The 24,146-nt window shown below is 45.9% G+C and overlaps 1 protein-coding gene across 2 annotated transcripts in view; it reads left to right on the top strand.

Moving 5' to 3' along the window:
* LOC310784565 (ubiquitin-conjugating enzyme E2 E2-like) overlaps positions 1 to 24,146 on the top strand; it is a 78,169-nt gene that overhangs the window by 1,876 nt on the left and 52,147 nt on the right. For both annotated transcript variants that reach the window (XM_083645554.1, XM_083645555.1), the window contains exons 2-3: positions 2,516 to 2,716; positions 10,001 to 10,051. In XM_083645554.1, coding sequence (XP_083501680.1) covers positions 2,523 to 2,716; positions 10,001 to 10,051 — 245 coding nt within the window. In that variant the 5' untranslated portion in view covers positions 2,516 to 2,522. The remainder of the gene's footprint in view (positions 1 to 2,515; positions 2,717 to 10,000; positions 10,052 to 24,146) is intronic.

Below are 24,146 nucleotides of genomic sequence, written 5' to 3'. Positions count from 1 at the left end.
TTTCCTGCATGAAACCACTGTTCTGGAACATTTTCTGCATGACCCCACCCCGCCAAACTATACTCTGGCCAGGGGGTATATCTTGGGCTGTTACACCAGTACGGCTGTTGTGAATGAAAGCAGTAACATTGTAGTGAAATAGTGAATAGTGAAAATCATTAGCGGCGCCTGAAAGGTTATCCCAGTCATTTACTGGAAACTGCGTGTGAAAGGCTCACGGTGATCCTCTGCAACGTTTACACTCCATTTATCTCTCAGTGCGGATGTGTTCAGAATCAGATTCACTTTTATTGCTACAGTAGGTAATCAGATTACATACGAGGAATTTGAGTTAGTGTAAGTATGCAGCGGTCACATCAATTAGTCAGAAGACTTCAAATATAGAAAGATAATATCACACAAAAAATCTAAGTGCAATCCAATATATACACAAATTAGAAGGACCTGAGTGATAAATATGAATTTACAGTCCAAAAGGTGCACGATGAAGTTAAAGAGAATAATATAAAGTAAGAATAGAGGAAAACGTTATGGTAAGAGAAGCAGCTATAATCCGTTAATGTAATGAATTCCGTCCAGCTGCTGCTATTTTAAAGTGATGTTTGTTCTTCTGACCTGTCGAGCTGTAAACACAGTTATGTCATTATGGCCTAATAAGAGCTTACCTTGTTGGATTGCACTCACCAGAGCATGTCATTGTCAATGTTACAACCTTTGAAATGATGCGCGTCGGTATTATCCTCACTGATGTAATCCACGCATTATCTCGCATATCAGATCGCTCCGCCACCAAACGCAGATAATTGCATCGGATAGCTTATGCTCAATCAATTTCTGCTTTGCCAAAATGCCAAGTGGGCCTGCCAAACTTCGTGTTCCATGTTTATTGAACAGTCTGACCTCATCTCTGTCCAATTGAACATTCATTTCAGCACCCAGCAGCGCACAATGGCCTCACTCACACTCATGCATCTGTAGCATCATGTGTTTGTTGTGCAGCTAGACCCAGGAATAAGTCGAGGCACCTCACCTTGAGCTTCACCACACAGTGATGGAGAAGTGGATTTACTGAACATGAGTGTGTAGGTGGTTTTTATTATTGAGACCTTTTCAGCCTCCGCCTCTTCCTTTCTCCTTCCACAAGCAAAAAGATCAGGCAACGGCTACAACAACAACGCCAGCGCCGTTTGCAACGTTTTATCAGACATGTTCTCGACTAGAAGTAGCTATATTAGGAAACCGTTTAAGTGGTGAGCGAGAGTGGTGCTGCTTTGTTTCATGTATCTTGTGTATTATTCTGTGCAGTCCTATGTCTCACGCAGCAGAACGTACGTGCTAGTTGACCCGACCGTCGGCTGTAGTCTTTGGGGTGTGTTCAAGTGCAACGACAATAAACTATGAAGATATGATAATAGTAATCTAATAATCTTTCACTAGTGTTGGTGTGAAGCACTTTGTGAGCAAATATTTGTCATGTCATAACCGTTTGTATTGTATTGTACTGTATTGTATTGTATTGTATTGTATTGTATTGTATGTATTTTGTCTGACTGCCACAGATGCAAAAAGACTTTCCGAAAGGACAATAAACTAACTGACTAACTAGTTATTTGCCGTTGCCCCGGTGTCTCCCAGCCAGGTTTAAAAGATCTGTGGAAGTAGCCGTATTTAGTTTCTGCTGGTCACCTTCTGCAGCTTCAAATAGGGACCAACAGTATCACTAGGTATTTGTTGTAGAATGAATCAATACTACACTGGTTGAATATGGGAAGCCATTAACCTGAATGTAGAATGCATACAAATATTCATGTATTGTCATTGGTTTCAATGGAGCGTTTTAGTGCCCCATGGCATGAGGCTTTTACACCCTGAAAAATTCTGGGTCATAGACTGAAAAAATAAGTTTAGCATGAAAATGATCAAATTTACTGGCTATCAGCTAAATTAACAATATGTCTGGGTAGTGTAGAGGTAAAAGCGCTCGCCTTAACACTGCAGAGAGAGACCCGGGTTCAATCCCCGGTAGCGGTACTTCCGGCTTTGTCAGACATTCTTATAGACATAATTGGCCGTGTCTGCGGGTGGGAAGCCAGATTAAGGGTATGAGTCCTGGTCACTGCACTAGCGCCTCCTCTGGTCGGTCAGGGTGCTGGTGAAGCCCCTCGCTGTCAGGTAACGGAGGTGATTAACGGGCCTTTATACTGGGGAAGTGAGTTTAACCAACTTACTCGCTACCACTCGGGACTCAGGAGGAGTCAGTCATTCGCTTACACTAGTCTACAACTCTCCTCAGATCAGCAGAGGGAATTGGCTAAACACAATTGGGGAGAAAATGGGAGAAAAATATATGACAAAACGTAAAAATAATAGGCTATTGGTATTAGCCTTCAAAGAAACAAATCCCATATGAAAAACCAGGTAAAGGTGCAGTGGCACTGGCTGCAGCCAAAACCTTCAAGTGACGTGTGTCTTTATATCTTGTGTGTGTGCGCGCGCGCGTGTGTGTGTGTGGCAGAGTCAGCATGTCTACTGAGGTGGTGCAGCCGAGGCCGGACGACAGCCCCAACACCAGTGGGGGAAGCTCTGACGCCGAGCAGAGGGAGGTGGCCCCTCCGGAGCCACAGGGCCCCGAGCAGAGAGAGCAGATCCAGCCCAAGAAGAAAGAGGCGAAGATCTCCAGCAAGACGGCTGCCAAGCTTTCTACCAGCGCCAAGAGGTACCTCCATCCACACTCCATCTCCTTGACTTTCTGTCATCCACTGGCTCTGTGCCCCTACTAGCGCCTCCTGCTGGCCTCTGTTCAGCCGCTAAAATGTCTGTAAATCTCTCTTTTTTTGCTGCCTCTGTCTTTGTTGCTCAGCGATCATTGCTCTGGTGTTTTTGCACTGCACTTCCCAGAGGGCACCTGTCAATCAAACGGTGTGTCCAGCGCTGTGCGATTGTATTCACCTTATGCAGCCCCGCCCACTTGACCCATTGTGTCACGACTTCCTGTTCAAAACGCCGGCTGTTTTACCTGCTCAAACTAGTCTGACTCACCTGGTCAAACCTAGTTTGACTCACATGATGAGTCAGACTAGGTTTATGAGTCACAGGAAGTGTAAATACAATCGGAACTTCCGATTGTATTTACACTTCCTGTTAGTCTCTCAAGCCAGACGGTCTCTTCTACATAAGGTGAATAGAAGTCAATGGGGAAATGACCCGACTTCTGACTTGGATTCATTTTTTTTTTTTTTTTTTTTTGATTTAATCTTTTTTACATAAACACAAAAAACAGCTGAAGCCAAAAAAAGTTTGAGAACCGCTGCTATAGTACATCATTCGCTGCTTCATGCCACAAGCCAGAGTGAGTGTCTTCCATCGTAAAGAACGCTTAAGCTTCTGGCATACTCTTCGCGCCCAGCCAAGCGCATAGGGCGCACGGCGATTATGACGACATCGCACGGGGCGTGTCGGGGGGCGAGGCCTGAGCGCAGCGCGGCGCGTCCATGGAGATTTTTCTATCAGCGCGTCGGTTTTGCTGCCTGTGCCTGAGATCTCCGTGGTAGGCTATCAGCGGATATCTGCTGTGATTGAGTCCTCACCGTCGTAAAGTCGCCTTCAAAGCATGCTGTTCGATTATAACGAACTAGTTGTGTGGCTTTAGCCTTCCCAAATGTGGAGGGGTCGTTTTTTATAATTTAATACATAGAATTGGGAACGTTACATTCAATTTCATTCAGACTGCCTGGAGCCTGGAGCTGCGCACTGAGTATGTTCTGTTTTGGCCCGCGCAGAGTGCGCGCGCCCTCCTCTGAGCCCCGCCTCCAGCGCGTGCGCGAAGAGTATGCCAGAAGCTTTAGATGTTATTGACTCATTTGCATTTTTCGCGGCCGCTGTAAACGGCTAGCGGGGCGGTTATAGGGATTATCAAACGCAGTGAGCTGCGAAACAGTAGAGAAAACAAGTGTTTGGTAATAGAGGCCATGCGTGCGCGTGAGGAACCTGCAGTATAATCACTCCTTTCCCCCGTGGATTCCCCTGGCCTTGTTCTCTAACAGCTCCCCGGCTTCACCCGTCAAAATGTGCCACCTCAGGAAATACTGCAGATAAAATTACACAGCGGAGCAGTCAAGCCTAGAATGACTCCATAACCGTGGAGATTGTATTACAGGCCCCTTTGCAAAAATATGTCTCTTTTCCCGCTTCCTTCACACCCCCCCCCCCCCCCCCCCACAAGTGAGTCGTGTGCTGTCACTTCCCCTCTGCCTCATCACAAGCACACAGTTTAAAGAGAAATCTCCTCTTCCTGTTAGAGCTCATCAGTCTGTGATGCTCGACGCGTAACGGGAGTGATTTTGTGATGGGGTGGTGTAATTTACTCTCTTGTTGTTTCTTTCCCGTTTTTGAACCTTTATTTAAAGAGACGAGGTCTCTGTCTCAAGAGAGAGAGAAGGAGGGCTACCTCAGTTAGTGATTTCCTACGTTTCCCAGAATGCCTTCCCGAGAAAATGATAGCAATTCACCTTATTCACCACGCCCACTTTTTCTCTCTCTTCCGCGTTCGACGCAACGTATTTGTTCTTCCTGTTCAGCGCTAGTAGTTGGCGGCCATTTTTAAAATAAAACGTCAGTATGAAGTTTGGCAACATTCAGAAGTAAGCTACACTGCCGCCAACTTCAGTTACATGTTCATAACGTTACTGCTGCGAGGAGCCGATGGCTGTACCCGGTCGGCATTTAACGTTAGTTACAAAAGCGCATTGACAGTGTTTTCTCACTGCCAGTAGCCTACAGTGGGGTTTGACAGATGACTAGTCCGACCGGTGTCAGCAGCACATCCAGCGCTCCCGGTCCTCGCTGCTCGTTAAAGATTTCCAATAGGCGTTACGTTATTCTGATAAACTGGTCACATATATGTTATGGAGGACCAGGAGAGCCTTACGTTAATGAATAGAGTGTCCCCTTAATAATTATCCAATCGTACAATTAAAAAGAGTAATTTCAAAAATAATTCACAAATGACGTATTAATACATCATTAAAAAGTCGTATTTGGAAAAGGAACTTCAAAAACATCCATTAAACAGTGTATTTCAAAATGGAATTACGAATACATCATTTAAAACATCATTTAATACATCGTTTCCTTATTCCTATTCGAAATAACCATTTGGAATTGTATTTGAAGTCACTATATTAAATCCCCGATTCGAAATAACGATTGGAAATGCCATTTACCCATTGCATGACACTTTTGGCCTTAGCCTAGAAAAACTGTGTAAAACAATGCAAATTAGACATGTACTTTAATTTTAAATTTGACATACCTTGTAGGCCCTGGAGAGTCTTAAGCTAATGAATAGAGTGTTCCTTTAATAATTATCTAATCGTACAATTAAAAAGAGTAATTTCAAAAATAATTCACAAATGACGTATTAATACATCATTAAAAAGTCGTATTTGGAAAAGGAACTTCAAAAACATCCATTAAACAGTGTATTTCAAAATGGAATTACGAATACATCATTTAAAACATCATTTAAACAGTGTATTTCAAAATGGAATTACGAATACATCATTTAAAACATCATTTAATACATCATTTCCTTATTCCTATTCGAAATAACCATTTGGAATTGTATTTGAAGTCACTATTTCAAAACCAATTCAAAAAACCGTTTGGAAAACCATTTCATTTTAACATGACACTTTTTTGCTCTTTGTCCCCAGCCAAACAGTGTCAATCATGAATTGAGCCCCCTAATGCAAATGAGCCATGTAACAGGCTCTCTGATTGGCTAGAGAGCTTTGAGGCGCGAAAGAGCCTGGCTCAGTGGACTGCCTCTTTGTGTTCACACCCAGAGAAAGCTCAAAGCTCTCTAGCCAATCAGAGAGCCTGTTACATGGCTCATTTGCATTAGGACCATGGATTCACGATTGACACTGTTTGGCTGGGGACAAAGAGCAAAAAAGTGTCATGTTAAAACGAAATGGTTTTCCAATCGGTTTTTTGAATTGGTTTTGAAATAGTGACTTCAAATACAATTCCAAATGGTTATTTCGAATAGGAATAAGGAAATGATGTATTAAATTATGTTTTAAATGATGTATTCGTAATTCCATTTTGAAATACACTGTTTAAATGATGTTTTAAATGATGTATTCGTAATTCCATTTTGAAATACACTGTTTAATGGATGTTTTTGAAGTTCCTTTTCCAAATACGACTTTTTAATACATCATTTGTGAATTATTTTTGAAATTACTATTTTTAATTATTACGATAATTATTACGATTAGATAATTATTAAAGGAACACTCTATTTATTAGCTTAAGACTCTCCAGGGCCTACAAGGTATGTCAAATTTAAAATTAAAGTACATGTCTAATTTGCATTGTTTTACACAGTTTTTCTAGGCTAAGGCCAAAAGTGTCATGCAATGGGTAAATGGCATTTCCAATCGTTATTTCGAATCGGGGATTTAATATAGTGACTTCAAATACAATTCCAAATGGTTATTTCGAATAGGAATAAGGAAACGATGTATTAAATGATGTTTTAAATGATGTATTCGTAATTCCATTTTGAAATACACTGTTTAATGGATGTTTTTGAAGTTCCTTTTCCAAATACGACTTTTAAATGATGTATTAATACGTCATTTGTGAATTCTTTTTGAAATTACTCTTTTTAATTGTACGATTGGATAATTATTAAGGGGAAACTCTATTCATTAGCGTAAGGCTCTCCTGGTCCTCCATAATATGTTACGTTCTCACCCGACAAATATTAAAACTTTAAAACAGTTTGGGTTTTTTTTAGCTTGAAAACAGCTTTTTGGCAAGTCTAAATGACTGCGGTAGGCGTACTCTACTTCCGTGTTTAAAACCGGAAAGACGATTACGAAATGACGTCATGCAGAAGCGTCCTTGTATGGGCAAAGAATAAGGTGAACAACGCAATCGGACTTGTTTCGGACAGTTTGGGTTTTTTTTAGCTTGAAAACAGCTTTTTGGCAAGTCTAAATGACTGCGGTAGGCGTACTCTACTTCCGTGTTTAAAACCGGAAAGACGATTACGAAATGACGTCATGCAGAAGCGTCCTTGTATGGGCAAAGAATAAGGTGAACAACGCAATCGGACTTGTGGCTGTAGAGGCTATTGAACTGACCAAAAAAGGCATCCACTTTGATAACTAACCTCTATGTATCTTCAGTGCTCCATTTCAAGTTTCAAAGATAACATAACATAAACATGTCTACAGTCTACACTAGAAGTGTAGACTGTAGCAGTCTGCTGCACTGTTCTGTTTGTTGCTTGCATGACTACAAGGTACAGAAGAATAGAAATGATTGAGATACAGAGAAAGAGAGAGAGAGTGTAGAGCAATTAGGGACCGAGTTAATCAATGCGCTACATGCAGCTCTACGATTATTAAAGAGTGCAGGGGAAAAAATGTTGTGGCGGTCGGTGCTAATATTGTGGCGTGCCTCCTCGGCTGCCTCCACACCCTGGTACACGCTTCTCGCAGAACAAACCGGTACGGGAGCTGGTAGAGCGAGGAGAGATTGTCCACGAGTTAATCGATCGCGGGTGGTGTCATTCTCTTGGACAGATTATTAAAAAAAAGACGCTAAAATGGGGTCGCCAAATGTACTTTGGCAGCCGTTAATTTACTGTACCTGGGCGGCCCAGACAATACAAGTCAAGCGTGTGTGTAGGAAACACTGATTGTTGAACGTCTCTTGGTGCAATATGGCATCTCCAGAAAGAAGCCTCGCTCTTTGATCCTGAGGGATTTGACATTTGACATCTGCTACCAAACTCCATCGTCGCTGCCCAGAAGATCTCATTCTCCATGTTTGCTTTCAGCCAATCACACCTGATTGGCTGATGAAGCTGTCAATCAGAATCATAAATTTGATTGACAGATTTATCAGCCAATGGTGACGTTCGTTGACCTGCGACGTCAGGGGAGTCTCAAAATTCACCACACAGATTTCTCTCACAAATGTAGACAGAGGTTCACAAATGAGAAGCAGTTTGTAAATGCACATTCAGCAATTCGCATGATCCGTGAATTTATATTACAAGTGTGCCTCAAAATAATATTTGTGAAGCAGAGCGTGTGCATTTCCGAATTTATATTACAAGTTTGCATGAAAATTATATTTGTGAAGCAGAGCGTGTGCATTTCCGAATTTATATTACAAGTTTGCATAAAAATTATATTTGTGAACCAGAGCGTCTGCATTTGCGAAACAGATTGTGTGCACTAGTGAGTCCGAAATACAACTGCGAACCAGAGAATGTGCATTTGTAAAACAGATCGTGTGCATTAGTGAGTCCGAAATACAACTGCGAAACAAAGCATGCGAGAGTTCATTCTATATGAGACTGTTCTGGCTCCATAATAATATCTCATTCTCCACATGACGTCACGTTATCTACACGGGAATAAGAAAAATATATAAATTGGACCCTGAAATGCAAGGTGCACCAGCAATAGCTTTTCCTCTAACAGGGTTGTAGCTTGTCGGGTGGGTTTTTTCCCTTTTAATATCAACATGAAGGTGTTAGAGGTCTGTGCTGCGGCCCTGCGGTGTGTCAGTTGCCATGTTGTGTTTCTCAGTGGTGTGTGTGTGTGTGTGTGTGTGTGTGTGCGTGTGCGTGTGTGTGTGTGTGTGTGTGTGTGTGTGTGTGTGTGCGTGCGTGTGTGTGCGCGTGTGCGCGTGTGGAGGAAGGCCAGGCTGTCGGCCCAAATGAAAAGGACCACCTGAAGCCTTCCTTCCACTCGCGCTGTGTTTGGTCCACGCTGCCTCCTCCATGCGTCCTCTCCCTCATTTTTCCCAAGGCTGCAGTGCTTATTATCGCTCTCCTTCCTCTTTCTGCGGTTAGCAAATTGCTTTTATTACCCAGAGTGCACAGACAGACAGACAGACAGACAGCATGATCAGAGTGAGAGCAACCAATTTGTCTCTTTATTTATTTATTTATTTTTATGGCATCTCTCACAATCGTCAAGGTTACAGCAGGAGACCGAGTCAAAACAAGACGCGAGGGGAACTCTCCTACAGACAGAGAAGGAAATAGATTCTCAAGACGAGATTTCCAGGCATTCCATTGGGGTCAGGAAATGTGTTCTCTGAAGAAGTCAGGGGATATCAGCGAACTTGATCAATAAATCACTAGTAGGAACAATGTATTTGACATCTTCTTCACACACATTCATCCAACAGTAGTGGAATCCAGACCATTCACACCTTTCGAAACACAACATTAACAAACCAGGTTTGATTGTTTTTTCTCATGGAATCGCAATGGAAAATAACTTTACATCAGGGCCACAGTGAGAACCCTGCCTTCTATTGACTCCTACAACATCTGACCAATAAAGTGAGTAAAGTGGAAAAGTGCCAACTGTTTACATGGAACATAATTACATGGGAGAGAGAATAGCAGCAGCATTATGATTGAGTGAGTGCTTGTAAAATATAGCAGGGAGCTGCTGGATTCCTTTACACAAATCACTGGCACCGTTATGTAATGAACGCTGAACATGGGGAGAAATGTGACCCTACTGTCTACTCACTAAACCTTATTTATGTGCTCTATGGGGGAAATGCGCGGCGGCTAGCAGCCTCCAGAACGGGTGGAGCGGGAGAGAGAGAGACAGAAACTGTAATCACCACCAAAATTAATTTGTCCCAAGATATCCGATACGATTTCCTTATCCGACACGGCCTTTTTGACATCAATATCAATTTAGGCGCGCATAGTAAAATATGGCGAATATTCGTGCGTATTATCGCATCATCCGCCCGTGTTGATCTTGCGTGACAGGACTTATATTCCCCGCCTTCAAGCGTGGCACTCTGGTGCTCATTAGCAAATCAATGAGCTTTTCAGTGTGTATACTAACCCATTGATTTTACAGGACAGATTTATATCACTCTGGTCTTTGTGCACGTTATGTGTTTGTGTTGCTAACGCAGATCCTACCTCACGTTTCAGAATCCAGAAGGAGCTGGCGGAGATCACCTTGGACCCACCGCCAAATTGCAGGTAGGAGCCTGTTGCCTGTGCGGTTTGTTTTAAAGTGCCATTTGCTCTGACACCTGAGGCACGTCTTGTGTGTGTACAAGCCCACGTGGTGGTGGGGTGAGGTGTGTGTGTGTGTGTGTGTGTGTGTGTGTGTGAATGGCTCAGTGAGTGAGTGAGTCAGACGAGTTGCATACTGTCGGCATAAACATAACTGTTGGATTATGTTTATTATTATGACGATGTTATTGTTGACTCTGGCCTAGGTAGGTGAGATCGATGCATACTAGAGCGTGTAGCAGTCTGAGGTATGAATCAGACCTGGGGTATTAAAAAAAAAGACAGAGCCATTTTGAGCTGATTGGCAGTGTTTACCAATGGGATCGCTGTAGCAACAGTGCTGTGTGTTTGCTCACGCTCCCTAAGGGTGGGAAAGGCACTCCGCCGCGGCTGAACTGGTTTGCATGGTTTATTTTCCTCCCGTGTCAAAGCGTGGTGTTGGGGGGTGTGGGGGGTGTGTGTGTGTGTGTGTGTGTGTGTGTGTGTGTGTGTGTGTGTGTGTGTGTGTGTGTGTGTGTGTGTGTGTGTGTGTGTGTGTGTGTGTGTGTGTGTGTGCGTGTGTGCGTGTGCGTGTGTGTGCGCGTGTGTGTGTGTGTGTGTGTGTGTGCGCACGCGGTACACTCCCTGCCAATCAGGATCTGCGTAGGAGCTTTCGTCGTTGTGTGGGTTTCCGTTGAGTCAGCGTCAGGTATTCTTCTCAGACTGATGGCTGCTGGAAGTGGGCGTGTCTGAGGGCGAGGGGGAAGTTGGGAGGTGAGAAAAGCCGGCCGCGGCGTCGGCTGTGAGCAGCCAATCGGATCGCTTTTCTTCCCCCGTTTCGCCGGCCGGTGTAATTTCAACAATAGCTCCTTGTGGGGAGTGCAAAATGGATGACAAGTTGATTACAGCCGTTCGAAGCTTAGCAGCTCTCGACAACTTGCGTTTGAATTAAGACTGCATGCGGGGGGAAAATGGCTCAAAAACAAAAACTATGCTTGGAAAATAGCTGTATCTATCCACCAGTGGAGTCGATGCTGAGCTCTGAAGTAGGTTTTTCGGTCTATTTCGAATCAAACACTACCTAATTACTGCGCCTTGCTCGCTAACTATGTTATCTCATCAAAAATGGTGTAACACTATTTGGAGGCAACGGCAACAAAGCAGTGAAAATTACATTTCTGTTCAGAAACGTTGCTAACACACACACAGATCCATGCAAACGGAGCTCCTCTCGCAACGCTCACAGTCAGTGGGAAAGAATACAGCAACACATGAGCCAAGTGGCTGGCTGGCAGTGTCAACAAGCAGCTATATCTTTTAGTGCGCGAGGAGGAACGACGGAAAATAAACTCTTTTCTAAAGGGGAGTCTCTGTCACAGTGGGATAGATTTCCCCACGGCGTGTCGCAGTCTGTTTGCCTGCTCGTCCAATCTCCAAGACGAGGCTAATCTGGATGAAGCAGGCCGTTACGTACCCTGACAGAGGGCCAAACAGCAGAGAGATTTCACGGGCAAACGTTTGTATAGAAAATGACATTTCTGTGGAAAGGAGGGTTACTTTGAAGGATGTCCGCGCTGAAAGAAGCCCTCGTGACAAATAGCCCCGGTCGAAAATCGTCGGGCCGCGAGTTGAGGAATTAGGCCCGGGCGCCAGGACGCAGTGCCAAGGCGGAGAGAGATATGACCCGATGGGACCGCAGCGCACTCGAGATGCTGATTCCCGTCTTCATAACCCCCCCCTCCCCTCCCCTCCCCTCCCCTCCCCTCCCCTCCCTTGGGGTATTTGCCTCACTCTAACAGCCCCGCGCTCCCCCCCCCCCCCCGCCAGGCTGTCACATCCCCGGTGTTTGATTGGCCCTCTCACGTCGTTTCATCATCGCAGCGATCCCGATTCATTCTGCTCTTTTGTGCGACGAGAAAAGGGTCCCGTCGCACATTGTGAGCATTAAATCTGATTGGGAGATAAATAGCCTGCAACTGTATAGTACTGTGCCTGCCCTCCTCCTCGCACACAGTGTCTGTTTCAACAAAGGCCCCGCGTGCCCTCCCAAGCCTTTCTTCACCTACTAATTGAGTTGACAGTGTTAAATAGGCTGTTTTCACAGCGGCCGTCTGGCTGAAAGACATCAGATGTGTGTGTTATGAACGGACGCTATGATGCAGATCCCCCCCCCTCATGATCACAGAGGCTCCTGCAAAACATCCTCCCTGGCTGCTCACCACATTCCCAGATTCTCTCTCCCTCGGGAGCGAAAATGAAGAACGCCACCTTTAGCTGCTCTAATAGAAGCGTGTGTTGTTTTAGACGTGCAGTCATTTGGCAGCGTTTTGAAAGGACTTGAGGACATGGCGGCTATTGGGGAAATGGGGAGGAATGTGCGGAGATATTTTTCATCATTGGTTTTAATCATCTTTGTCAGCCAGCCAGAGAATAATTAATTGAATGTGACAAGCACTCTGGAAGGATATGTAAATACCCCCCCCCCCCCCACACCAGACACATTATATTACCTCCATTGTTCGCTCGGCCTTTTTCGCGCCGCGTGAGCCCGTGCATGTATGTGTGTGTGTGTGTGCGTGTGTGTGTGTGTGTGTGTGTGTGTGCGTGCGTGCGTATGCATGCGTGTGTGTTTTCCTTAATTATCATATCCTTTCATGATAGCCCTGGCAGCATTTTGATAAGAATCCCCCCTGTCGACTGAGAGAAACAATGTGTGGATTCCAAGGGGGAATTGGCCATGCTCTCTCTCTCTCTCTCTCTCTCTCTCTCTCTCTCTCTCTCTCTCTCTCTCTCGCTCTCTCTCTCTCTCTCTCTCTCTCTCTCTCTCTCTCTCGCTCTCTCTCTCTCTCTCTCTCTCTCTCTCTCTCTCTCTCTCTCTCTCTCTCTCTCTCTCGCTCTCTCTGTCTATCATTCATTCTCTCTTGTTTTCCCTCTTTCTCTTCTCCTTCTTAATCCCAGGAAGACTTTGTGCGTTCCAGAGGAATAACTTCCAAAAGAATGCTGCTGGTTAAGATCTCGAGAAATCAGAGCTATAACGTGGAAGAAAGTATGGGGGTCGATGGTGGATTGAGGGAAACCCTGTGAATTCAATTCATGACTGTTGACATGATAGATTTAAACACACCTGAGTAAGGCTTTTTTTTTTTTACTATGGTTGTGACTGGGAAGTGCATTTGAAGTGAACTAGACTAGAGTAGGGGGGAGGCGCATTAGATGCATTTGCATCATCTGGTTTGAGGCAAACACAAGCGGGCTTTGTGAACGTCATGAAACCCCATCCATGAGAGACGTGGAACGTCTTTAAAGAATTGATCAGTGTTGAGCAAGTTGTTATTCTTCGGTGTCAGCTATAATGTCTGCCATACTTCATGCTTTTCTGTCGAAAACAAAGACATGCTCTTGGCAATATTCATAAGCAGCAGCTAGGGGCCAGACCCATGCATTAGGGTCCAAAATGAGCACCAGCCACCAGCGTGATTTTCTTTGCACATTTTATTTCTTCGTGGAATTGTCCACTATGTTTTTTTAAGTGTTTTTAAGTGTACTTGTATTAAAATGGTCAAATTTGAGTATCGACACAAAATATATTGTCAACTTTAGTTCAAAAAATAAATAAAAGAAAAAAGGGACATTGGCCGTACAACCATGACATACCGGTATGCCTTATACATGGGAGTGGCTCTGCGATGACATCACTGGAAGGCTGTGGTGGACGAATAACATTACTTGACTGACAGCTTTTTCCAGTGTCCCAAAGCCACTTCATCCATCCAAACCAATCATCACGCCGATCATTCTTTATCTGACAAATGGATTATCGACACACAAAAAACTTTGTGGACAAGCAACCGTAAAAGCTTCTCTCTTTTTTTCTTAGATTTTGCTGAAATTTCCCTGAAATATGCCATCTTCATTCAGTCGTTCTAATTTGACACGTCGTAAAAAAAAGACTTGGATGGAAACACAGCTTATGAGGTCTTAGCCATTTTTCTCCAGCCGCACATCTGGTCCGAGAGAGAGAGAGAGAGAGAGAGAGAGAGAGACAGAGAGAGAGACAGAGACAGAGACAGAGAGAGAAAGACAGAGAGAGAGAGAGACAGAGACAGAGAGAGAGACAGAGAGAGAGAGACAGAGAGAAAGACAGAGCGAGAGAGACAGAGAGAGAGAGACAGAGAGAGAGAGAGAGAGACAGACAGAGAGAGAGAGAGACAGAGAGAGAGACAGAGAGAGAGAGAGAGAGACAGAGAGAGAGAGAGAGAGAGAGAGAGAGAGAGAGAGAGAGAGAAAGACAGAGAGAGAGAGAGAGAGAGAGATCCCCTGTGTTTTTCTTGTCCTGACCTGAGCCTGCAGGCCTTTTCAGGACGGTGGAAAGTCGTTTGACCTCTGACTCAGAAGAAGCAGCTAGTTTTTTGAAGAGCCAAACCACGACAGAGGGCTTTTTGTTGTGAGTAGTAGAGGGAGAGAGGAGATCTTTAAAGCGCTGTCGTCGGGGTGGAACACAACACGCTCCTCACGCTGACTCTCCCCTCATACGTCTCACTCACAGTCACAGGGTGGAACACGCTCCTCACACTGACTCTCCCCTCATACGTCTCACTCACAGTCACAGGGTGGAACACGCTCCTCACGCTGACTCTCCCCTCATACGTCTCACTCACAGTCACAGGGTGGAACATGCTCCTCACACTGACTCTCCCCTCATACGTCTCACTCACAGTCACAGGGTGGAACACGCTCCTCACGCTGACTCTCCCCTCATACGTCTCACTCACAGTCACAGGGTGGAACACGCTCCTCGCACTGACTCTCCCCTCATACGTCTCACTCACAGTCACAGGGTGGAACACGCTCCTCACGCTGACTCTCCCCTCATACGTCTCACTCACAGTCACAGGGTGGAACACGCTCCTCACACTGACTCTCCCCTCATACGTCTCACTCACAGTCACAGGGTGGAACACAACACGCTCCTCGCACTGACTCTCTCCTCATACGTCTCACTCACAGTCACAGGGTGGAACACGCTCCTCACACTGACTCTCCCCTCATACGTCTCACTCACAGTCACAGGTGGAACACGCTCCTCACACACACACTAACTCTCCCCTCATACGTCTTACTCACAGTCACAGGGTGGAACACGCTCCTCACGCTGACTCTCCCCTTATACGTCTCACTCACAGTCACAGGGTGGAACACGCTCCTCACACTAACTCTCCCCTCATACGTCTTACTCACAGTCACAGGGTGGAACACGCTCCTCACGCTGACTCTCCCCTCATACGTCTTACTCACAGTCACAGGGTGGAACACGCTCCTCACACTGACTCTCCCCTCATACGTCTCACTCACAGTCACAGGGTGGAACACACTCCTCACACTGACTCTCCCCTCATACGTCTCACTCACAGTCACAGGGTGGAACACGCTCCTCACACTGACTCTCCCCTCATATGTCTTACTCACAGTCACAGGGTGGAACACGCTCCTCACACTGACTCTCCCCTCATACGTCTCACTCACAGTCACAGGGTGGAACACGCTCCTCACACTGACTCTCCCCTCATACGTCTCACTCACAGTCACAGGGTGGAACACGCTCCTCACACTGACTCTCCCCTCATACGTCTCACTCACAGTCACAGGGTGGAACACGCTCCTCACACTGACTCTCCCCTCATACGTCTCACTCACAGTCACAGGGTGGAACACGCTCCTCACGCTGACTCTCCCCTCATACGTCTCACTCACAGTCACAGGGTGGAACACGCTCCTCACACTGACTCTCCCCTCATACGTCTCACTCACAGTCACAGGGTGGAACACGCTCCTCACGCTGACTCTCCCCTCATACGTCTCACTCACAGTCACAGGGTGGAACACGCTCCTCACACTGACTCTCCCCTCATACGTCTCACTCACAGTCACAGGGTGGAACACGCTCCTCACACTGACTCTCCCCTCATACGTCTCACTCACAGTCACAGGGTGGAACACGCTCCTCACACTGACTCTCCCCTCATACGTCTCACTCACAGTCACAGGGTGGAACACGCTCCTCACACTGACTCTCCCCTCATACGTCTCACTCACAGTCACAGGGTGGAACACGCTCCTCACACTGACTCTCCCCTCATACGTCTCACTCACAGTCACAGGGTGGAACACGCTCCTCACACTGACTCTCCCCTCATACGTCTCACTCACAGTCACAGGGTGGAACACGCTCCTCACACTGACTCTCCCCTCATACGTCTCACTCACAGTCACAGGGTGGAACACGCTCCTCACGCTGACTCTCCCCTCATACGTCTCACTCACAGTCACAGGGTGGAACACGCTCCTCACGCTGACTCTCCCCTCATACGTCTCACTCACAGTCACAGGGTGGAACACGCTCCTCACGCTGACTCTCCCCTCATACGTCTCACTCACAGTCACAGGGTGGAACACGCTCCTCACACTGACTCTCCCCTCATACGTCTCACTCACAGTCACAGGTGGAACACGCTCCTCACACTGACTCTCCCCTCATACGTCTCACTCACAGTCACAGACTCACGACTCTGCAGCTTTTTGCGAGAGTGCCAGTGACTCTCGGCAGCTGTTATTACATTACATGACATTAGGTCATTTAGCAGATGCTTTTCTCCAAAGCGACCTACAATAGTGTCATTTTGTCAACAGTAGTTAAATCACTGCATCAGCCAAGACCTTTTCAAAGGAATAAGTAGCATTTGTCAATAGTACTTGAAGGAGTGGGGGCACGGTGGCGCAGTGGTAGCGCTGTCACCTCACAGCTAGAAGGTCCTGGGTTCGATTCCCACCTGGGACGCTGTGAGCGCTGAAGGAATGCGTGCCCGTCCGCATGTCCTCGAGTGCCCACCATCGGGTGGGGTCGTCAAAAAGGCCTTTCTGTGTGGAGTTTGCATGTTCTCCCCGTGCCCCCTGGGGGTTTCCTTCATATAGGAACCCCTTCACCAAAACATGCAATATCCTGGTTGCTGAAGTTGTGCCTCCTCTGGTCGTTAAGGGCGCCTGTTCAGAGGGAGGGGAACTCGTTGGAATAGTGTGATCCTCCCACGTGCTATGTCCTACCGGTGAAGCTTCCCCTGTCAGGTGAAAAGAAGCGGCTGGCTACTGCCCATGTCTCGGAGGAAGCATGGAGCCAGTTTCGGCTCTCCCCAGATCGGCAGAGGGTGGAGCAGCAACCAGGATACACACATTTACTAGCATTATTTTTCCTCTTTTGTTTTAAAGGATGGTTAGTTCAAGAAGGGTCCAGGTGTAGCCTTAAAAGATGTTGGCAGTTACTCTAGCGAGGACCGTAATGCATCAAAGTCATAAACAGGAGTCGTGTATATGCATAAGATCGGGGGTTTGAAGTCTGCTGAAGTGTCTAATGTTAGATTCAAATTATTCCAGTGAAACAAATGTACAATATGCCCACAGTCTTCGCAGAGTGATTGGCAGAGGAAGAATTACAGGAGTCTATTATTGACTCCTCTGCTATATGCTGCCTGTCGGCTCTTTTCCAGCCATAGTAAACTCATATAAATGGCGCTTTTACAACCGAGGCGGTAAGCCCGCGAGCCAACACGGTGGAAATTCGAGAACCTACAGCAAAACAATTTATCCACTCCTGGGCTTTGAGATGTGTAAACCAAACGGCATTCAGAAGGATTTGTTTTGTGAAGGGGGGGAACCTCACTGCTGTTATGCCTGGAAAGTAATGTGAGCAATGGATTAAAACGGCAATTTGGACTCATTGAGGTGTAACTGCAGTTGTTTAAATGGGTTGAGCACTGGGCTAGATTACACTCCTCTGTTTAATCAGGTCGTCAGATGCAGAACACCGAAAAAAAGACATAAACAACACAGTGCAATTCAGTCAGTCAGTGACATACTATCATTGCTTTAAAATCATTGAGGGGGACAAGAAATGCTATGTTTAAAGTGATTTCCAGTCTGTTGCCTGCATCCTGCATCGTATCAGAAGAGAAGCCAGTTTTGCCAAATTCAGAATATGAAACAAACCAGTCCTGTGATCCGGTGGTTTGATTTACTGAATTGAAACGACGGTAGAACAAACATAAAGTAAAGCAATATAAAAAAACTCTAAAGCCTATCTACCTCTAATTAGCGGTCCTGCTGTCCCTCTGCCTTGTTGTGATGGGGTTGAGGTGGGTCTGTGGACTCCCTCTGCCTTTGATGGGGTTGGGGTGGGCGTGTGGAGTCCCTCTGCCTTGCTGTGATGGGGTTGAGGTGGGCGTGTCCTCCTGTCCCTCTGCCTTGTTGTGATGGGGTTGAGGTGGGTCTGTGGACTCCCTCTGCCTTTGATGGGGTTGGGGTGGGCGTGTGGAGTCCCTCTGCCTTGCTGTGATGGGGTTGAGGTGGGCGTGTCCTCCTGTCCCTCTGCCTTGTTGTGATGGGGTTGAGGTGGGCGTGTGGACTCCCTTTGCCTTGTGATGGGGTTGAGGTGGGCGTGTCCTCCTGTCCCTCTGCCTTGTTGTGATGGGGTTGAGGTGGGCGTGTCCTCTTGTCCCTCTGCCTTGTTGTGATGAGGTTGAGGTGGGCGTGTGGAGTCCCTCTGCCTTGCTGTGATGGGGTTGAGGTGGGCGTGTGGAGTCCCTCTGCCTTGCTGTGATGGGGTTGAGGTGGGCGTGTGGAGTCCCTCTGCCTTGTTGTGATGGGGTTGAGGTGGGCGTGTCCTCTTGTCCCTCTGCCTTGTTGTGATGAGGTTGAGGTGGGCGTGTGGAGTCCCTCTGCCTTGCTGTGATGGGGTTGAGGTGGGCGTGTGGAGTCCCTCTGCCTTGCTGTGATGGGGTTGAGGTGGGCGTGTCCTCCTGTCCCTCTGCCTTGTTGTGATGAGGTTGAGGCGGGCGTGTCCTCCTGTCCCTCTGCCTTGTTGTGATGGGGTTGAGGTGGGCGTGTCCTCCTGTCCCTCTGCCTTGTTGTGATGAGGTTGAGGTGGGCGTGTCCTCCTGTCCCTCTGCCTTGTTGTGATGGGGTTGAGGTGGGCGTGTGGACTCCCTTTGCCTTGTGATGGGGTTGAGGTGGGCATGTCCTCCTGTCCCTCTGCCTTGTTGTGATGGGGTTGAGGTGGGCATGTCCTCTTGTCCCTCTGCCTTGTTGTGATGAGGTTGAGGCGGGCGTGTCCTCCTGTCCCTCTGCCTTGTTGTGATGGGGTTGAGGTGGGCATGTCCTCTTGTCCCTCTGCCTTGTTGTGATGAGGTTGAGGTGGGCGTGTGGAGTCCCTCTGCCTTGCTGTGATGGGGTTGAGGTGGGCGTGTGGAGTCCCTCTGCCTTGCTGTGATGGGGTTGAGGTGGGCGTGTGGAGTCCCTCTGCCTTGTTGTGATGGGGTTGAGGTGGGCGTGTGGAGTCCCTCTGCCTTGCTGTGATGGGGTTGAGGTGGGCGTGTGGAGTCCCTCTGCCTTGTTGTGATGGGGTTGAGGTGGGCGTGTGAAGGGGCCTGGCTGTCAGTGTGGCTGTCAGGTGTGGGGCTGGGGTTGAAATTAGCACAGGCCACAGGCCAGATGCCTGCTGGGAGTCTGTGAAGTGGCCTGTGTGTGAATCTGATCAACCTACCACCACCAGCCACGCAGGCCTGTCAGCCAGAGAGTGCAAACATGATGGATGGGTTTATTCTAATTATTATAATAGCTCCTCGCACCTGATTTACTAAAGGGAAAACAGCTTATTTAATCAGACTATTTACTGCACAGTGAAAGCATGTTTTGATTTAGACGCAGATATCAAATGTTTTTTTTTATGTACCTGGTTTGCGCCTGCCTTAGTAAATCAAGGGGCGCATCTTTATTTGTATCGCAAAACTGAGGATTAAAATGTCCATTAAAATTGTGTGGTCTTTTACAATCATGACTTAGATCAGTGATTGCCAAACAGGGGTACGTGTACCCCTAGGGGTACTTGAGCAGCTTGCAGGGGGTACTTGGAAAGATTGGGATTACAATGTATTTCCAAAATGATAAAAACTGGCGACTTTTTCCCAATTGAAAACTGTCAAAATTGTATTGAAGAGGAGTCATTCAAATTATTTTCATTTAATGAGATGTGTTAGAGAGGCCTACTAAAAGTTGAATATAACAACTTTAGGAGAATTGTGGACACACATGAGTGAGGGGGTACTACTATCTGCATGGTAAAACAGCTCAAGGGGTACATAACACAAAAATGGTTGGGAACCACTGACTTAGATGTCCGAGACAACTTCCAAATGTTTTTGCATACCTGTCCCTGCAGGCAGGTGTTGTAGCTGATGTAACTGTAACTGTAAAGCCCCCTTCACATGATAAGCCTTGTGCACTTTTCTCAACGTGAGGTAGAGCGGAGCGCAAATCTGCAGGACAAGAGGCGAGCAGCAGCGGCGCGAGCACCGCCTATATCTTCTTTTCCTCCTCTCTGATTGGTTGCGCTCATAAAAGGTCAGTGACAACAAGTAGGTCAGTGTTGAGATATTTTGAACTCGGGGCGTAGCGCAAAAGTGTCAAAATCGAGCTGTGCCAAGGGGTAGCACTGCTGCTGCCTAGTTGAGCAGCAACGCTCTCCCCATAGGAAAACAACAGGACAGCCGGGCACAGAGATGTGCTAACACGGATCATGTGTAGGGGGCTTCACTGTAGGAGCTGGAGCTGGAGTGTGTCTGTGAGGCCATCATAGAGAGGTAGGAGGGTCAGTTCATTAGGAACACATCCAGCTGTCAAACAGCCGGCTGGCTCGTGAGACACGCTGGCCAGCTGCTCTGCAAGTCGCTGCTCAAGCAAAAAAGCTGCATGTAATCATACAAGAATAGAGACACTGTAGGGCGGAGGCAATGTGGTCATAATGTCATCGCAATAACATTCATCATATCGGTTAAGAATGATAACTTCCGTGGTCTATATGAGATTGTTATTTCTGCTGTTCAAAGGCTACATTAAGAAAGCCAAAGAAACCTGGGGGGAGGCGACAGGAAGCAATGGGGCTTATGGGAAATGTAGTCTTAGTTTTGAGACACAGAATTATGAAGGCTACTAATCAGCTCCACCGTGGTTTCATTTGTTTACAATAATTATACCGATGCTATGATAGCACCTTTTAAAACAGGAACAATCACTTCATTTCTGGCTGCTGAGAGATCAGGTTAGTGACTCTGCATGCTCTAGAGAGGATGATAGTACCGTTTAAAATGATGGAACGGGTTCATTATGAGCGTATCTTGTTGGCACAGATCTTTGACAGTTTACAATGTACACTTCTCTGGTTCTTGTAGGACTTCAAAGATTCCCCTTAATATTCTATATCATGTTAGGAAACAGTAGCTAGTGATGCTGTGCTGGATTTCCCTTGAAACCTCATTTGTGTCAAAGCCTGAGACAGGTCTTTTAACTCTCATCAAACGTTTTTATATTTATTTATATCAAGGAAAACTAGGCTGTGTTTAGATCATTATTATGGCTATCATTTTATTGCCCGCCTCTAACTGACCAAGTTCTTGCATGTAAAAAAGGATGTTGTTGGAAAACGGGTACATCCTTTTCTGTTGTGAAAGACTAATTAGAAAGAGATCATATATGTTGTTATTATGCTGTAGGTTTTTTGGAGTGTTTCATTTACACCTGTTAATGAGTTGATGGACTGAGATTTATGAAGTTCTGCCATTCAAGTCCTCCTAACCCTCTCGCAAAAACCAACTCACGCATATTTCAAAAAGCATGAACAATATCTCGCACTGAAAGTGATTTATTCAATTGCATAATGAAATCGCCTTTCAATCAACATAGAAGGTTAGTTTTAAAATTACTTTTTTAGAAGCTGTGTTGAGAGTGTCAGAACTTGCATGGATTAAAAACAAAAACGTCAACAATACACAGCTCTACATGTTATAATAGAATACATATCTACCGCCTAATAAGTAATCTATCTAAGAGAAACATGCTCTTTTAGCAAACCACCAAAACATGGATTTAGCAAGTTGCAGTTGTGAAACTATATGAAAATGTAATCTCGTGGTGAGTACCCCAAGCACAACATGTATTTTGGTGCTATTAGATATGTGTTTTTGGCATCCATTCTAAGGCGATACTTACTAACTTCACGACTGTAGCTCACTGTATACCGCTCGGACAGTGACGGTTAAAGGCACGGTGTGCCTTGGTTATGTGGGAGGGATAATGGCAAATGAGCTAAACTCCCGAAAAGTGGCGTATCCCTTTAAGTGGCGTATAAAAGCATTCACTGGTGCTTTGTGTCCCGTTCAGCTCATTTAGTAAATGCATCCCCGGGTCCCAGACTCCCAGCTCCAATTCGGGGGGTTGAGAAAGCATGAACTGGAGTAAATGAGTGTCAGCAGTTGGATCCCTGCTAAATGGAAAACATCCCAGAGGGCTCGGAGGTGGAGTGAGAGTCTTAGTTCGCGTTCCCTTTTGCTTGTGTCGAAAATGTTTTGGGTTAAACTACCATAAACCTCTGAACAGGTCCGGGAGCGGGGAGTGCAGCTTTCGACACACACACACACACAGGCATATTTATTATACTGCAACCTGGATATTCATCCCAGTGAATCCATCATGGGGATTATTTATGTGCTTTTGCATCGGATGGAACATTTATTACAGTAAGTGGTTGCTTAGGTCGACTTTATTCTCCCATAAAGAGATTCGCGCAAGCTGTCGGAATTGTGATCTGTCAAACGACTACAGATTTGTGCGACAATGCTCTCAGTTTGACGGAGAATCCCGGGGGATTTGGGCAGGAAAAAGAAGAAGAAGAAGAAGAAGAAAAAATGTCCTGATTGGGGAAAAAATCCGGGGATAAAATGGGAAGTTTAGCTGAGAGTGAGAAAGAGAGAGAGAGAAGAGAGAGGAGGCCCTTAAAGATTTCTCTCTCGCTGCCTCCACGCTGGGAGATATTATTATTCAGCGTCTGAACGTCGGTGCCAGCTCTCCCACTGTTGCTCTGTGGATCTTACTCACCCTGTGCTGCCTGTCTGTATCTGCTCTCAATGTGTTGACACCAGGAGAAAAGCTGCTCGTGACTAGAGCTGCAACGATTAATCGATTAATCGATTAGTCGATCGACAGAAAATTAATCGACAACTATTTTGATAATCGATTAATCGTTTTGAGTACAATTTTAAGAGAAAAGGTCTAAATTCTCTGATTCCAGCTTCGTAAATGTGAATATTTTCTGGTTTCTTTACTCCTGTATGACAGTAAACTGATATTATCTTTGAGTTGTGGACAAAACAAACAAGACATTTGAGGGCGTCATCTTGGGCTTTGGGAAACACTGATCATCATTTGCCACCATTTTCTGTCATTTTATAGACCAACTAATCGATTAATCGAGAAAAGAATCAACAGATTAATCGATTATGAAAATAATCGTTAGTTGCAGTCCTACTCGTGACCTTCCTCCTATCTCTCTTTCTCTTCTTCTTCTGCTATCTGGTTTTGTTTGTCTCTTTTTGTCTGTCGACATTTAGTGCCTGATAGAGATACTGACGTTGATATTTTTGCATCAATGCTGCCGATGATACTTTTTAAATCATTACCTCTTGTCAGGGTGGGAAGGCCTCGATCTATCCAATGATTTGAGATCAATTAGCAGGATGACTCATCCCTGAATTTATCTCCAAAACACTTTGAAGCTGTGATTTGTGCAAAGCTAAAAATGTCATTGGAGGTTCTACTACGGACTGTTGAGTGAAATCCTCCCACACCTCACCGGAATGTTTCCTCTGGTCAAGACATCTGATATGAAAGTAATATGGTAGTAACGTATTCACTTAGCTGTGGAACCTGGAGGACACTGACAAGCTGATATCTGATTTTTTGATAAAATCCGATATACAGTATCTCATACCTGCCAACATGAGGCTGTGAAAAAGAAGGAGAATTTCCGGGCTATCGTCAAACAGCCATCCCCAGGATCGGAGCTGTCAGGCCCGTCAAAACTCCGTCAGTGATGTGATCCATTGTTCTGTCAAATGTAGGCTGCCTTGTCAAAAAATGCTCGCGCTACGCTATTCAAAAATGCTACCATATCCGTCTGCAGGTAGAACCCATTTTCATCTTG

The sequence above is a fragment of the Poromitra crassiceps genome (assembly GCF_964638095.1).
Source record: "Poromitra crassiceps genome assembly, chromosome: 11".
Lineage (NCBI taxonomy): Eukaryota > Metazoa > Chordata > Actinopteri > Beryciformes > Melamphaidae > Poromitra > Poromitra crassiceps.
This window is presented reverse-complemented; position numbering and strand designations above follow the sequence as displayed.